The sequence below is a fragment of the Staurois parvus genome, unplaced genomic scaffold (genome assembly GCF_062004578.1).
Source record: "Staurois parvus isolate SC_StPar_1 unplaced genomic scaffold, SC_StPar_1.0 ptg000001l, whole genome shotgun sequence".
Classification (NCBI taxonomy): domain Eukaryota; kingdom Metazoa; phylum Chordata; class Amphibia; order Anura; family Ranidae; genus Staurois; species Staurois parvus.
In genome coordinates, this window is record NW_028317797.1 from 970172 (window position 1) to 986330 (window position 16159).

The following is a 16159-nucleotide window of genomic DNA, read 5'->3' on the forward strand; positions in this document are numbered from 1 at the left end:
CCTGCTGCTCCGTGCTGCACACTTGATGTGACATCTGCATCAGGCACTTCCAGAATATATACACATGAACCAGAGGTGACTGCTGATTTACGTCTTTGGTTGGCTTGCTGGTCTCACAGATATCCTGGGATATCTCATACCTGTAATACCTCTAAAACAAAGCAAAGCTGAAGCTGACTAAAAGCCTCTCAAAAGCTGCAGGTGCTGTAAGTGAGCTTTGTCATAGACTTCTATGGAGGCTTTGGAGACCCTTTGAAGCACCATGAAAGCTACATGAAGTATAATTTTTGAAGCAAAGCAAACACAACTTGTGAACATGACTGGCATTCAAAGCACTTTTAAAAAAGCATGTGCAATGCCACATTTTGAAGCAAGTGTAAACAAGCCCTTTTCACCTTCGGCTATGTGGTTGGTGTTCTGGTCTTCATATTATTCTGACTGGGGAAATGATGCTTGCTTGGTTGCCCTTTACTTGCCCCTCTCTGGCAGCACTAGGGTCACATTAGCTGAATGAGGGAGAGAAACTGAGGGAGAAGAGAAACGCTGGGATAGTAGTCAGTACCAGTGTGAAAGAATAAATTACCTCCGACGTTGGGTGCCCCACACGTACAGATGTTGCTGTGTTCTGTAAAACTATTAGTTTTGTTTTTTACATTTTGTAATAGGTGCCTTAAGATTGTGTGGAATTTTAAAGGGTGCCTTGACTGGAAAAAGGTTGAGAAACACTGCTCTATCAAACCAATGTTCGTTTTGAACCATAGTGACAGGAAAATTCAAAGGAGCAGAAAATCAAATATTTGTTAAATTTCTAACAGTGAGTGCTTTCTATTCGGATTGAATGTTAAAAGCGAGTAACATTTTTGAAGTACTTTTAAATGGCATTTATCAAATCTCTGATGGCATTCTGTATTGACTTTTACGTAAAAATGTTTGTTCGAAAATCTACTAGCGTATGGCCAACTTGAAGCTTTTTTTTTTTTTTTTTTTTTTTTTTTTTTTTTTTTTTTTCTTTCAAAAAAACTGACCCGATTTCCCCATCCACACATTCAGTATGGATGGGGGAATCCTCCCCACTGTGTTATTGTATTGTGACAGCAGGGAGACTTCCCCGCCATCAGAATATATTCCCCTCTATAGCCCGCAGTGCTGATTTGAGCTGAAATTTTCCAACAGGGTGGTTGTGCAGAGGTCATTCAACTTTTGTTCAACCACAGTGCGGATACATGGATCAAAATTTGGCTGGTCCCTGCTGAACCTGCTGAAATTTGAACCATGTATGGCCTGCTTTAGACACTTGAGAGATTATAATAACATTCTGTATTTGTACACACAGGCAGAAAGCTCCATGTAAAGAATGGGTGAAAACAGTAGAAGATAATTGCTTGCCCTGAAAACAATGGGCAGGAGGTATTTGCTTGCCTTGAATACAATGGGAGGGAGATGTTTGCTTGCCCTTTCACAAGTGTCAGGGCCCACCATGATCCTCACCCTGCAACAAAAATAGTTTATAATACATTTTGCCTTCGCTTCTTCCCAATATGGTGATTTTCCAGCATGTTATATTCCTGAGTGAAATCAAGTATCTCCTGCTGTCTGAGGGGCTCATTACCACATCTGTACACAATTGCCATGGTAATCATAAGCAGTTCTGATCTATGATCAGCCTAAATTTCTAATGCAAGGGTAGGTCTCAGATGTCTCACTAAATAATTAAAAATCTGTCCTGATGCCATGACACCAAATCTCCTGCAGCTTTTTTTTTTTTTTTAGCTCGGGTCCCAACATGTTTCTTTAGACAAAAGATTTTGGGGAGGAATCTATATTGGACTGTGTGTTTTCCCTTCTACCTGTACAGAAACCTACTCCAACCAATACTGCACACATTAGTCACACCAAAACATTTGTTATTTACTGCAAGGGAAAGTAGGAATAAATGAAAAGGACAAAATCTGGGTTCCACAGGTTCTCTATGCCCTACCACAATTATTCTTATACAGGATTTATATAGTGCTTACAGTTTGCCAAGTGTTTCACAAGATGAAGGGAGACAGTACTGGTACAATATAGTTCAAGACAAAGGGGTTGGTGGTGGCCTGCTTCTGAGAGCTTCCAATCTAAAAGAGAGGGCAAGTGATACAAAGGTAATAACCGTTGTACTCCTTCTATGTATACTGTTCAACACTTCTTTCCCACTAACATGGTAAAAGTACTCGCCCATCTGATGGTGAATTAAAAAAAAAAAGTGTTCTGAAGTTCTGCCCTAAAAGGTAAAGGAGCTTCTTTTGACATAGTCCATTCAAGTCGCACAAAAACATGTAAAAAAGCATGAATGGGGCCTAACAGAAATCAGTAATAAGACCACTATAAGAATTTGGAGTATATAAAGAACACCCCTGAGCAATGTCACTTTACAACAGAACTACACTACATCTGACCACTACAAATTAATTAATTAATTGTTAATCTTCAATGCAAAATCCCCCATCCATCCATATCCCCATGCTTTATTTTGTTGAGAAATTACACCCCCTAGCATTTCTGGTTGTGGCCATCTTGAATAAGGGCAGATAATTTATGTAGCATTTGCTTCCTGGAATTCCCCTGTCCTTTTCCCAGGCATCCAGGCAGGAGGGAGTGCTTAGCTGAGAAAGCCCCGCCTCTCCTCATGAAGACTCCTGGGATTTATGGCATCATTTGCCTAGGCCTGGGAACCAGGAAGTAACTGATCAAAATGTAGAAAACCAGTTTCAAAAAAGTTAACATGAAATACTTTCCTATCTGTTTATTAATGCTAGCAGCATAAGGATTAAAAATAGCCCATGTTGATTGAGAGAGTGAAGTTCCACTTTAAAATCTATTAGTAGCTGACCTGTGATTTGTTGCACAATTTTATTACCTAATGTTCCATGTGTTGGTATGTTTGATGGTTTAGTAATCAGAGCAAGTGCAGAGTATTGCTAAGTGACTGCTTGCTGATGTGGTCTTGTGTCCTTACATGTTAGAACTTGTCTGACAAGGACACAGCCCAACGACAGGAATTAAGCTGCTCAGTAACATGGCATTTTACCTCAATAGCCCATCGTGGTCTCATTCTTTGATTCACCTTACACCGCGTGGAATTATTACCGTGAAAATCCCGGTCCACACATTGTAAATAATACATTTTGCTGTTGACTGATACAATAATATAACATTGGGTTTTGTGACTCTGCATTTCTTATACTCCAACTGAACTTTTGGTTTAAGGGAGAAGTGTGGGAATAGAAAAGCTGACTCAAAGCCTGACAACTGAGGGGCCACTGCTGATCAGTTAGTACTCGGTCAACTCTGAACAGTGACAGTACAGGCACAGCCCCACTGCATGGGAAAGAATTTTTTTTCTTTGCCCATAGATGTGCAATTAAGCTTTAAAGCCTAACTCTTTGTCATTAATTTTATTCTAAAATAGTCCCAAAATACAGTAAGTCTGACAAAAAAAACATTGATTTCATATATTAATGCTTTTACAGTGAACGGCTCTTCTCTCTCCATGAAAATGCATAGAGGTGGGAGGGGACCAGTCATAGTCCATTGCTTTTCCTGCTTTTTTTTTTTTTTTTTTTTTTTTTTTTTAATTTTCAGGTGTTGTGTGTGTGTGTAGTGACAGTTGGGTCATCGTGTAAGTGTTTTCATCTAACAGGATTGTACATAAGATAGAAATGCATTATAAAGGTTGAGAAGACATAACAAATGGTTCATTTTAAAATTTGCTATAGTGTTTATTTTAACTGGTGTATTTTCCTTTTTTTTTTTTCCTCCTAGGGAAGGAGACAGAAAACCTCATACTATGGTTAGTGGCTCTGGCCACAAAGATTTCAATGGATTCCTCTGCTGATAAAGACTTTCTGTCACACGGGTTCAGTTGTCAGCCATTATACACTACAGGACATTATTCTTTAAGAGCTGAACCTACAACTAAAACCTCCAATGAAAATGACGACCTTGAGCAGGATCAGTTGAGGACTTTTAATGACTCTTCATGGTCTTATTGTGACATTTCATCAGCCCAGTCAAAGGGCACTTACAATTCAAGTTCTAATTTTATCCAGAGTGCTGCTTCTGAAAAACATTCACAAAAGCCCCAAACCTTGCAAGAACAGTATTGGGCTTGTGCAATTCCTAACACTCCTCCACCTCGTCCTGACAGGGATTCTCCAAACTGGGACCCAAATAAAGAGTACCAGGACTTGCTAGATTATACATATCCATTGAATCCAAAGTACTTTTTGAATAAGGGTAATGAAGAAGCAGTAGCAGATGGGTTTTTGCAAGATTCTGGAATAGATATTGGTAGCTATAATCTCTCATGTGAAAGTAAGTTTGACTCTTTTGGCTCTTCATATCCAGAAGATTATAAACTAAAGACTGGTAGTTCTTCACATACAAACGGCCTGAAATCACCACATGCCTTTTCAACACCTCTGTGTAGAAGAACCGCTCATCGCAGTTTATGGAACCCCTCGGAGTCTTCTCATTTAACATCCTATGGGGACCTCTCGCCTTATACCAGCAAAGTAGATCTTGCTAAGGAGTCCACAGACTCTTTTTGTCTTCCTAAATATAATGTGTTTGATAAACTGTTGACAACAGACAGGTCTGCTAGAGAAAGTTTACAAAAGCCAGCTCAGTTTCTGGCAAGCACAAGTGTATTACCAAAACAGAAGGATCTGGATAGTGATGAGGAATATCTTTCCTTACCACCTTCCCTGAAAGAGTTGGACACTTTAGCTGCCCATCTGAAGGACCTTTCATTAGAAGTAGGTCAGGCCGGAAGCACAAATTGTGATCAAGCCAATTCTAGTAAACGGACATTGGATTTGTCCGGTATTGATGTAGATCAAGGATTATTGGATTCATTGAAGAGCAGAACCACAAGTGATGACTTCAAAGATCTAAGCTTTGTATGTCAATTGTCAACTTGCCAAAAACACAACTCTGAAATAAAAAGGTTTTCCTCTCTAAGGGACATGCTTGATGGTGGTAATTCATCACTTGTAGAACTGATTAGATGTCCATCAATGCCAAATATACAAGACAATAAATCCCTCGTCCAAAGGATTCAGGTATGCAACTATAATCATGCTTATTAATTTTTTTTTTTCTTTTCTTTATGTAGAATTCAGTCAAAATTGAAAAACCATTGATAATTTAAATAAACCCCATCATTCCTGCTGTAACTATTATCACAGCTTTTGAGTCTTATATTTTTCTAAAGCCTGGTACACACAGTTTTTTTTTTTTTTTTTTTTTTTTTTTTTTCGTTCAATCCAGCGGGCTGAAATTTAAAAAAAAAAAAAAAAAAAAGACTTTCGCTATACTAACTATGTGATGTTAGTACAGCGATCTCCCCGCTGAGATATTTTGCTCTGACAGGGGGTCCATCCCCTCCGACAGAACATACCGGTCAGCGTTTACAGCTATTGGCTGAAAGAGCTGCTCAGATGCCAATTGGCTGCTGGTTTTAAAGCATGCCTGTTCGTCAGAAGCCAGACGTTAGGTAATCTTCTGTCAAACAGGCTGCTCTACGCACTGGCCGAATGTCTGCCAGTTTCTGCTGAACCAGCCGATGTGTACCAGCCTTTAGCTGTACTTGCTGCCACTTCTGTCTTTGAGCAGTCACCTACATACCTGTGTCTAGAGGTTAATAGTACACATCGTCTTCACTTCCATCTCAAGCTGCTCTCCATTCAGCCTTGTAAGACCACAAGCTCCCACTAAGGTTACTGGCTTTAAGTGCAAGCACACATGTCCAACTCATGGGGCAAATCTCTGTATTCTTTGGAATGCCTCCTGGATAAAGGAAGCCGTCATAAGAGTGTGGATATTTTACCACAAAGCGGTATGTATGGTGAAGCATCATTATGCAAACCAGAAGCATGCAGGGCTTGTGAACTCGCAGTACATCTGACATAGTGAGGATGAGTACTACCATTGGTACACGTTTAACTTACAAGAGACAAGATGTAATAAAGTGTATGCAAACATAAGAACATAAATGTAATCTACTGCCAGATACCAGTCACTAGATGTGGTGACTGCAGTTTTTTTTCCCCTTCATTTTCACCTGTTTATCCTGCCAGTTGTAATACCTGTACATATATTACATGTAGTTAATTGCATGTTTTTTTCGGTGAACTGCATACATGGATTGCTTCAGTAGTTGCCTGACAATAGATTGTAATTGATATTAACATGTCAGAAGACCTGGTACTTTCCCACATGAGGGTGTATATTATCACCAGAGTGTATATACTCCCAAACTCATTCTGATCTGTTGCACTTGGTCTAGAAATTCTGTCTTCAGTTGGACAAGTTGATACAATGGCTGTACAGTGTTGCGGAAGTAACAGACAACTGGACCGCCCCAAAGCCTAGCATGGAGAGCATACAGCTGTCACTCAACCTTTACTTGGTAAGGTTTTACTCTTTATCTTTTATATCTACATAAGACAAGTTGAGATCAAATGTTACGGAGAGATGAACTTCTTACGTTCACTGTTTCAGGGGCTAGATTGCTTTAACTGAATAGTGCATAACTGCAGCAGTTGTCGTAGACATAATTTACATTCTCAATAAAATATACAGGTGAAACTCAAAAAAATTAGAATATCGTGCAAAAGTTCAATTATTTCAGTAATGCAACTTAAAAGGTGAAACTAATATATGAGATACTCATTACATGCAAAGCAAGATAGTTCAAGCCGTGATTTGTCATAATTGTGATGATTATGGCTTACAGCTCATGAAAACTCCAAATCCACAATCTCAGAAATTTAGAATATTATGAAAAGGTGCAATATTCTAGGCTCAAAGTGTCCCACTCTAATCAGCTAATTAAGACATAACACCTGCAAAGGGTTCCTGAGCCTTTAAATGGTCTCTCAGTCTGGTTCAGTAGAAATCACAATCATGGGAAAGACTGCTGACCTGACAGTTGTGCAGAAAATCATCATTGACACCCTCCATAAGGAGGGAAAGCCTCAAAAGGTAATTGCAAAAGACGTTGGATGTTCCCAAAGTGCTGTATCAAATCACATTAATAGAAAGTTAGGTGGAAGGGAAAAGTGTGGAACAATAAGGTGCACAAACAGCAGGGATGACCGCAGCCTGGAGAGGATTGTCAGGAAAAGGCCATTCAAAAGTGTTGGGGACTTTCACAAGGAGTGGACTGAGGCTGGAGTCAGTGGATCAAGAGCCACCACACACAGACGGATCCTGGACATGGGCTTCAAATGTTGCATTCCTCTTGTCAAGCCGCTCCTGATCAACAAACAACGTCAGAAGCGTCTTACCTGGGCTAAAGAAAAACAGACCTGGTCTTTCTCAGTGGTCCAAAGTCCTCTTTTTTGATGAGAGCAACTTTTGCATCTCATTTGAAACCAAGGACCCAGAGTATGGAGGAAGAATGGAGAGGCACACACTGCAAGATGCTGGAAGTCCAGTGTGAAGTTTCCACAGTCTGTTGATTTGAGGAGCCATGTCATCTGCTGGTGTTGGTCCACTGTGCTTCATTAAGTCCAGGGTCAACACAGCCGTCTACAAGGAGATTTTGGAGCACTTCATGCTTCCTTCCGCAGACAAGCTTTATGGGGATGCTGACTCTCAGAAAGATGTGAGACATGAGACCGAACAATGCAGAAGAGCTGAAGGCCGCTATTGAAGCATCTTGGTCTTCCATAACACCTCAGCAGTGCCACAGGCTGATAGCTTCCATGCCATGCCACACTGAGGCAATAATTGCTGCAAAAGGGGCCCAAACCAAGTACTGAGTACATATTCCTTCCTTTACTTTTCAGAGGTCCGATATTGTTCTATGTACAATCCTTGTTTTATTGATTGCATGTAATATTCTAATTTCTGAGATTGTGGATTTGGGGTTTTCATGAGCTGTAAGCCATAATCATCACAATTAGTTCAAGCCATGATTTGTCAAATCTTGCTTTGCATGTAATGAGTCTATCTCATATATTAGTTTCACCTTTAAGTTGCATTACTGAAAAGTGAACTTTTGCACAATTTTCTAATTTTTCGAGTTTCACCTGTATAGTGAAAGATTCTAAACCTGCAGTATTTCCAGGTTCAAGGAAACCCTTTCTGGTCAGCTGTGAAATGTCAAAGGAAAGTGAAGCCTTTGCAAACAGAGAACAGTTTGGGGCCTCATTTTACCACTTGTCCTCTGGAAGATTTACCCTCAAACCCCCCCCCCCCCCCCCGGTTCCTTCTTGCCCAGGCCATTTTTTTTGTGAAACAGCACTGCATTACTTTAACTGAAAATTGGTCATGCAACTCTGTACATAAATTAAATGTTTCCTTCCACCCACAAATAGACCTTTCTTTTGGTGGTATTTGATCACATCTGACGTTTTTTACTTTTTGCATTATAAACAAAAAAGACCGACAATTTGGGAGGAAAAAAACAATATTTTTTTTACTATAAAACACGTCCAATAAAAAAATTTAAAAATCAAATTTCTTCATACATTTAGGCCAAAATGTATTCTGCTACAAATTGTTGGTAAAAAAATTCCAATAAGTGAATGTTGATTAGTTTGCACAAAAGTTATAGCATCTACAAACTATGGGACATATACTGGAATTTTTTTTTATTTAATTTTTTTATAGTAGTAATGGTGGTGATCAGCGTCTTATAGCGGGACTGCGACTATTGCGGTGGACATTTTTACATTAACTAGCACTTTGCGGGAACCCGTGACACTAATACAGTGATCAGTGCTAGAAATATACACTGATCACTGTACTAATGACACTGGGTTTTTTAAGGGAACATTTGGGCTAAATACAGGAATCTAACCTGTTAAGGATGCTGCCATTCTTGCAAAATTGTTGCTTAGTTTAAAAGAACGCAAATGAACCTATATCTTGCTGGTGTAAACATCTAGTCCCATCAGTCCACCATGTAATAGAGATGAACAAAGGCAGACGTGTTTGAAGTCCTGTCTTTGTATGAACTGTTTGCCTTTATAGATACAGTGGAGAAATGATTGTAGACATGAAGGGATAGAAAGTGGTGTTATCTGCAGAATCAGCAGGCGAAAATAAGTGGGGAAAAGCCTGAAAAAAACAGAAAAAATGCAGACACCTTGTGCATGGACTGGTAATCTGCAAGGTATTTTAATTTTTGGTTTAGATATGCTTTGGATCTTGGGGCTAGTTCACACCAGAACTTGTTGCAGGAAGCCTGTGTTCAAAATGCCAAACATCTTGCAAACTCAGTGTGTTTTCCTGCACCAAAAGTACCATGAAATCCGGTTTCTCTGCATTTTGTAAAGTACTGCATGCTCTACTTTTGCTGAGATCTGGTGTGATTTCAGCCCATTCACATAGCACATGGATTGTATGTGAATTTCTGTTTGATTCCTGGTGTGAACCATCTCTCAAGCATGTAGATTAAAGTACGCTCCTTACATGTTCTTGAACAGTGTTTCTCAACCTTTTTTCAGTCAAGGCACCCTTTAAAATTATGGGCAGTCTTGAGGCACCCCATTCTAAAATGTGAAAAACTATTCTAATAGTTTTATATAATGCAGCAACACCTACACATTTAGGACCCCCAACATTAGAGGGGATTTATTCTTCCAAAGCAAATACTTTTTCTCACTGGTACTGAGTAGTATTCTAATGTTTCTCTTCTCCCTCAGTTTTTCTCCATCACTGAGTTAATGTGACCCCAGCACTGATGGAGAGGGACAGGGGAGGGTCAAACTGGGGGGCTGTGCAGAGAACTGACATCCACCTTATCAACTGATGATGTCATTGGTTGTCAGGATTCCGGCAGATAGAAGCTCGTAATGGTGCACAATGAAAACCTGTGGCTTTGTGTAACTAAAAGGCAGGCTTGTTCCACCTGCTGGCTTGTATACACGTTTTTGGCTATTTTTAGACATTTTGCCAAGGCACCCCTGAATAAAACCTCAAGGTACCCCAGGGTGCCTGGGCACCCTGGTTGAGAAAGACTGCTCTTGAAGATGTACAGAAGCCTTTACTAAAATGGCTGTGTTTATGTTGTCAATAATATAAACCTTTTTAGAGCAAAACGGCACAACAGATTGGGTATCACTGTGTATGAATGCAGTGAGCAGAACATCTGCAACATGTCTTCAGGTCATTCAAAGAGCGAGTTTTTTTGTCTGTTGGAAGATGTGCAGATTTGTAAGATTTCCCTACTGTATGCGTAATGTTTTTACAAAGCTCACATGTCCATTGTAGAAATTGAAGAAGGATGTTGTGGAGCAGAGAACACTGGCTAATGCAATTCGGAAGGAAGGAGAGTCCCTGGTGAAATGTTTGGCAGTTAATTCCTCTGGTAAGGTTTGTTTGGATTTTGGTAAAACCTTGTAGGCTTCATGCACACTAGCATTTTTGTTAAGCTCCTAGAAGCTATTATTCACATATTTTTGTCTGTTCCTGGAATCTAAATAGTTCTTCTATGTATCCATGCACACTACTTTAGGCTATTAGCATTTTTGTGAGCTTCAGCATGTAGAAGAAAAATTTTTTTTAAAAGTTTTTTTTTTTTTGGAGCTCTTTTTCAGCAGAAAAAAAGCAAAATGCTCCTAACAGTGCCCCCCCCCACATGTACTGTAAAACTGCTAATAATTCTGGATGCTACTAAAAAGCTACTAAAACCGCTATTACCAGCATTTTTATCCAGCATTTTCATGTGTTCCTTAGCTTAAAAAACAGCTTGTGTGCATGGAGCCTAAAGGCTTGTTCACACGGTTGCAGCAAATGTTTCAAGTATAACTAAAGGCAAAACTTTTAGTGCTAAGGTAGGGTTGAGATGTATTAGAACACCTTTTAGGTTTTTTTATTGCTGCCGGTGCCCGTTAGGGAGATTCACATTCTCTATTTGTCCTTACCATTATCCTTGAAAGTGAAAATAAAAGAAGATCCCAAAACAGTAATAGTTGGGAAATCTTCCAATGGGGACACTAGTTCTGGTGACCTAGGGGCCCCAAGAGATTCCCATTATTTGCTGCCATTTCTTTCTGTTTTTGCTATGGGACAAGAAGTGAAGGTAAATCTCCCCAATGTGAGACAGATGGCAAAAAAACAAATTTCTAGAGGTTGTAACCTTCCCATACTCTATCCAAAATGGGGGGGTTTGCCTATAGTTCTGCTTTAAGGGCCCGTTCACACCAGGCCTTATAAGTAACGCACTGTACATGTGGTGTTTTGCTGCAGTGCTATTAACTTTAAATGCACCTCAGCAATGCATGTTCACTGCAAAAATACCCAACAAGCCCTAAGATTTGGTGAGTTGCAGCTCTTTCATATTGAAAAGGCTGCCTAATGCAGTGGGACTCTACCCAGGAAAACGTGCCAGCCAGCCATTAGGATTTTTTTTCTTGTAGTTTTTTACCAGATTTACATGCAAGCCAAGCTGAGCAGCAAAAAATGACAGGTTAAGGGGTGCTTGAGAGCAGCTTATCAGACTACAATATTGGTGGTCCTTTAGAGAACCTTGCTGTAGTAAAAGGATATTGTTTTAATGTAAGATGGTTCTAGCTGAGAAATCCAGGACTTGACACCAGAATCTAGTGTTCTACCCTCTTAGCTACGTAACTGAGAGCACTGTGCTTACCTGGAGAAGAACAAAGGAAGATCCTACTGCAGCTTGGAATGTCAGGTTTTTCCTGGCTCACCTATCTTTATCTGTGACTAGCTGTTAAGTATCCACATACAGGTCCTAAATATTTTAACTCTTCCATATGTGACTGACAATTAGGCCGCTTTCACACAGGGTGGACTCCGCCTGTGATCTGCTTGCTCAGCAGGGGACCTGTTTGCTGATCCCCTCTGAGCAGGAGAATGACAGATCCGTGTTCCCTCCAGCTTATTATTATTATTACATCGCGTTTATATAGCGCCAAAGGGTTTGCTCAGCGCTGTACAATAGAGGGGGGGGAAAATACATGAAACATTACAGCAACTACAAACAGCACACGAGGGGTTAGAGGGCCCTACTCTTTCGAGCTTACAATCTAGAAATGCAGAGTAGACACTGCCCGCTCTCCTCTATGGACAGGTACATGTAAACGGACCATGTGTCTGTTTATACCAGACTGCCATCTGATCCAGTCCACTGGATGAAAGAGGAACAGATCCCCATCTGTCTGTTTTTATTGGGTTAGATGTAGGTGAGTGTAAATGGAAACATGTCCATTTACACCCGCCCCTCCATAGAGGAGAATGGATGTTCCCATCAGATCTGCCTGTCCATCGATGTCCTTTTAGTCTCCATTTGTGTATCTGGCCAGACTCCATGCAAGTAGTACTGTGCTCTTCCATTTAAATGCAGCTTCGACAGTAAGTGTTCATATATATTTAAGATGTAGTCAGCTACATTTAGCAATACAGTGCCAGTACAGTAGCCATGTCATGAACAAAGGTAGTAATGATGCTGACCACACCGGAGCTATGACATGCCAATCAGCTACCTCCATTATATATACACAGTAGATGCTTCTAATCACAGGCTCCAGGGTGACTACAAAAGAATTCAAGTCATTTTGTTTTCTGCAGAACTTGACGTATAAGCAGTGAATTGTTAGTCATTGGAGAGTTAATGCTTAGCAGATCTGACTTGTAGGACATGAGGTCAGGGACTCTGTCAGTAAACATTCACAAACCGACACATGAATTATGAGTGGAGTCGTGTTCTTGTTCCTGGAGATGCTACACTGACCTTTTCTGTAACCTCTCATCAGTTCTGAAGGACACCCTGGCATTAATTTCCAAACAATCTGGAGAACTTGAAAAACACACTGAGCGCCTGTATGCATCTGTTCTTGAAGCTATGGATACCGTCACTGATAAAGGCTTGGGGAGGAACAGTAACCCAAAACAACCAGTTTCCCTGGAGATGGAGTCAAGTTAGGTAAGAAAGACAGCAGAAGCAGTGAAGGAATGTCATCTGACGTGACACGATAGTGTGGAAACCTGAGTAGCACTACTTGTACTCATTGACCGTGCAGGGCTAGCTATGAACACGTGGGTGGCTTTTAGTCCACTATGGAGCAAATATTAACATATTTTGATTAACAAACATACTATGCTATTCTTTTGCATTTGATAATTTGTTGCTAAACAAAAATGCATCTAAATGATAAAAGCCAACTCCACACGCATACAGAAAAAAAAGGTTTGAAGAAAATGGGAGTAAGAATTTGTTATGTTTTTTTATTCCTGTTTGGTGAGTTTTCCCTCCCTTCCAGTCTCTGAGGTACCCATACAAGAAGTGGCATTACTAGGACAAGGAAAACATGGACTGCAATAAAAACTTTGTCAAGTTCTTACCCTTCACTGTACTAAAAATTTGTTTTGGTCCATGTCCAAAAGGAAGTGAGGAGAAATCACCCCAGTAATGACATAGATAGCAGTAAAGCAAGAGATTGTAACCCTTCCCCAATGTTTCAAACATAAATACTATGGGTTGGAATTGTGCTTTAAAAAAAATCAGACATAAATACACTTTAGTATTTTTACATCTAAAACCAAAATGTATACATTTTCAATTTTTTTTTGTGATTTCCAAACAATGAACTTACTATTACCTACAGTGGGATTCTGTCCAGCCAGTTTTCAGTCTCTAGACACTTAGAAATGCTCAATTGGCTGAGGGATTGATTTCCTAAACAGTGTATCGGTATGTTGTTAAAGGATAAGTTCACCTTTGATAACATGCTACTTGTTACACACGTATTATAAAATGTTTTCCAAAGAGAACCTGCTTGCACCCCTGTGGTATCCTCCTGTACCAGTGGGTGGGGTATCCTCTCCCCACTCCTGCTGTAACAATTTGAAAAAGAGTGGCTGGGCAGGGCTCTGCCTTTCATGCAGAGTTCTGTGATTGAATGAACTACAGCTACAGTCTGTATTGCGTGAGCTGGCTTTTAGTTCTCAAGGAACTAACAGGGCACTGGTGAGGGCTCTTGCAGTTCATTGATCTTCTCGCTCTCCAGTAACTGCTGGTGTGGACAGACAGCTATACTGAGATTCTGCAGCAGCCTGGCATTGCACCTGCAATCTATTTGCAAAAATATGTTCATTTAGTTATTTTTTAAAGGTGAACGATTTATCTTTATCCTGGTATTCCACAGTCTGTTATCTATGTCTTTCAAACCCCTAAGACTGCCCATTAGCTCCTGGCAGCATTAGGACTTGTAATGGGGAAAGAGAAGCAATGCAATGTTCCATCCCACTTTCACTGCTTATAAATGGTCCATCTCTTGAATCTATAATTTTATTTTTCTGTTTCAAAGCCTAGAATGTACCTTTTTGTTGGGATTACAGATCCTAGTAAGCATCAGGCAGGAGGTGGGGGAGTATTAGTGGCAGAACACTTTTTTTTTTTTTTGCATCGGGGGAGAAAATGGAAGTGTGGTGCGGCAGGTAAAAGCAAACATTCATACTGCCGATGGGTATACAGCCAGGCTCTGAGAAAGTAAGGGGGGGGGGTGATAAGAGACCAGTCTGATTACACCAATCCAACTTTGAAATCGTGGGACTTCACTAGAATTCACATTATGCCAGAGTCGGCTGTCAGTCCGACTTCAGATGTGACTTGCAAGACATCTGTGACTTGGAGGATGCAAATGGCACCTGAACTTACAAAAAGTAATGCATTCACTTTTTTTTTCCAAAATTGGTGCAACTGACAAAAGCAGAATCAAACTAATATGACTGCTTCAATTGTGAACAATAAGGTCTGATTTGAAGCTATCAAATCACATGACAAGTCACAGCAGTATGACTGGATACTTAGAACTGCCTCCACAGCCAAAGGACACACTCTGCTTCACTAAGGCAGTCAAGGATTCTTGGTCAGATGATGTTTCATGAAGGTCTAGACTGGTATCTTACTGAAAGGGTACCTAAAAACAAAAATGTCATCTGCTTCACCTTACCATGCTTTGGACGTGGTGTCTTCATTTTTCAGCAAGTACAGAAACCAACTTGCTCTTGCAGAAATGCAGCCTTTAATGTGACCTGAAAACAACCTCACCTTCCTCCTTCTGTGAACTACTAATATCCTCACTCCATGTAATGCAGAGGAACAGAAGAAGACATATTTGAAGTCCATCTGTGGTGGCATCCAAGGTTTCCACAATAGATTCAATGGGAGAGTGAATGTGTGTTGTCACCTTAGTACAAAAAATGTTATTTTGTGGGATTACCAGTTGGTCAGCTACAGGATGTCCCATTTTTGCTTTGGGGGTGTGGAAGCACTTGACCTTTTCAGCATCAGGATGTGTGCTGTGAGAGCCAACCCAGGTGTTGCTGAAGGTCAGCAAAGGCTGTGTGATGTATGGGGGCCTAAACAATCTTAAGGTAGTCCTGGTAAGAATGACTACAGCCTGTCTCATTCCTAAATCATGCAAAGTGTTACTAAATCCACAACAGTGAAATCAGTCTGTATATGCAGTAAAGCATGCTTGATATACTCACTGTAGAACCTAAGGGGCTATTCTTCTGCACTGTGCAAAAAGGCAGTTTGATCCTTTCTTCTTTGCCCCTCATCTTGTTGAAATGACCACCTGATACAGACTGAACCTGTGTTCACGTGCTCAGTTTGGTGTGTATTGATAGAGGCGGGTTTTTTTTTTTCTCCTTAGGAGGGTGCATATGTTCAGCACAGGGCCAATCAGCACTGTCTAGACAGAGGGTCTGGGGTTCACATCCTCTTAGAGCAGAAAAAAAAACCTCCTACAAGCTTTAACCAGTGCTCTGCTGGAGTCACAAAACTGCTCTAAATGCTACTGCGAAAAGGTATTTAGCAGTTTATATTTACTAAAATAATTGCATGTCCATGTTGTGTGTACTGTGGGAGACCAGATATAGTGAATGCAGAGTCCGGGGAGACCAGATATAGTGAATGCAGGGTCCAGAGTTTAGTTACACTTTAAGAAGTTAAAATTACTTCGACTAAGCGGTTACAGGTAGTCTCACATTTAGGCTAATAATACATTTGAAGGAGGGGATATTCATAACATTCCTCCACATGCTTCTCTTCATTCAGCTAGATATTAGGAATGGTTTGCATTTGAAAAACAATTCTCCTGCTAAAGCCTTGAGGCCTACTCTCACACAGGTTGCA

At 40.3% G+C, this 16159-nt stretch overlaps 1 protein-coding gene across 3 annotated transcripts in view; it reads left to right on the plus strand.

The window, feature by feature from the left end:
- Window positions 1–16159, plus strand: part of CEP68 (centrosomal protein 68) — a 31444-nt gene that overhangs the window by 12871 nt on the left and 2414 nt on the right. For all 3 annotated transcript variants that reach the window (XM_089671612.1, XM_089670932.1, XM_089670218.1), the window contains exons 2-5: window positions 3802–5102; window positions 6329–6451; window positions 10267–10363; window positions 12771–12940. In XM_089671612.1, coding sequence (XP_089527738.1) covers window positions 3858–5102; window positions 6329–6451; window positions 10267–10363; window positions 12771–12940 — 1635 coding nt within the window. In that variant the 5' untranslated portion in view covers window positions 3802–3857. The remainder of the gene's footprint in view (window positions 1–3801; window positions 5103–6328; window positions 6452–10266; window positions 10364–12770; window positions 12941–16159) is intronic.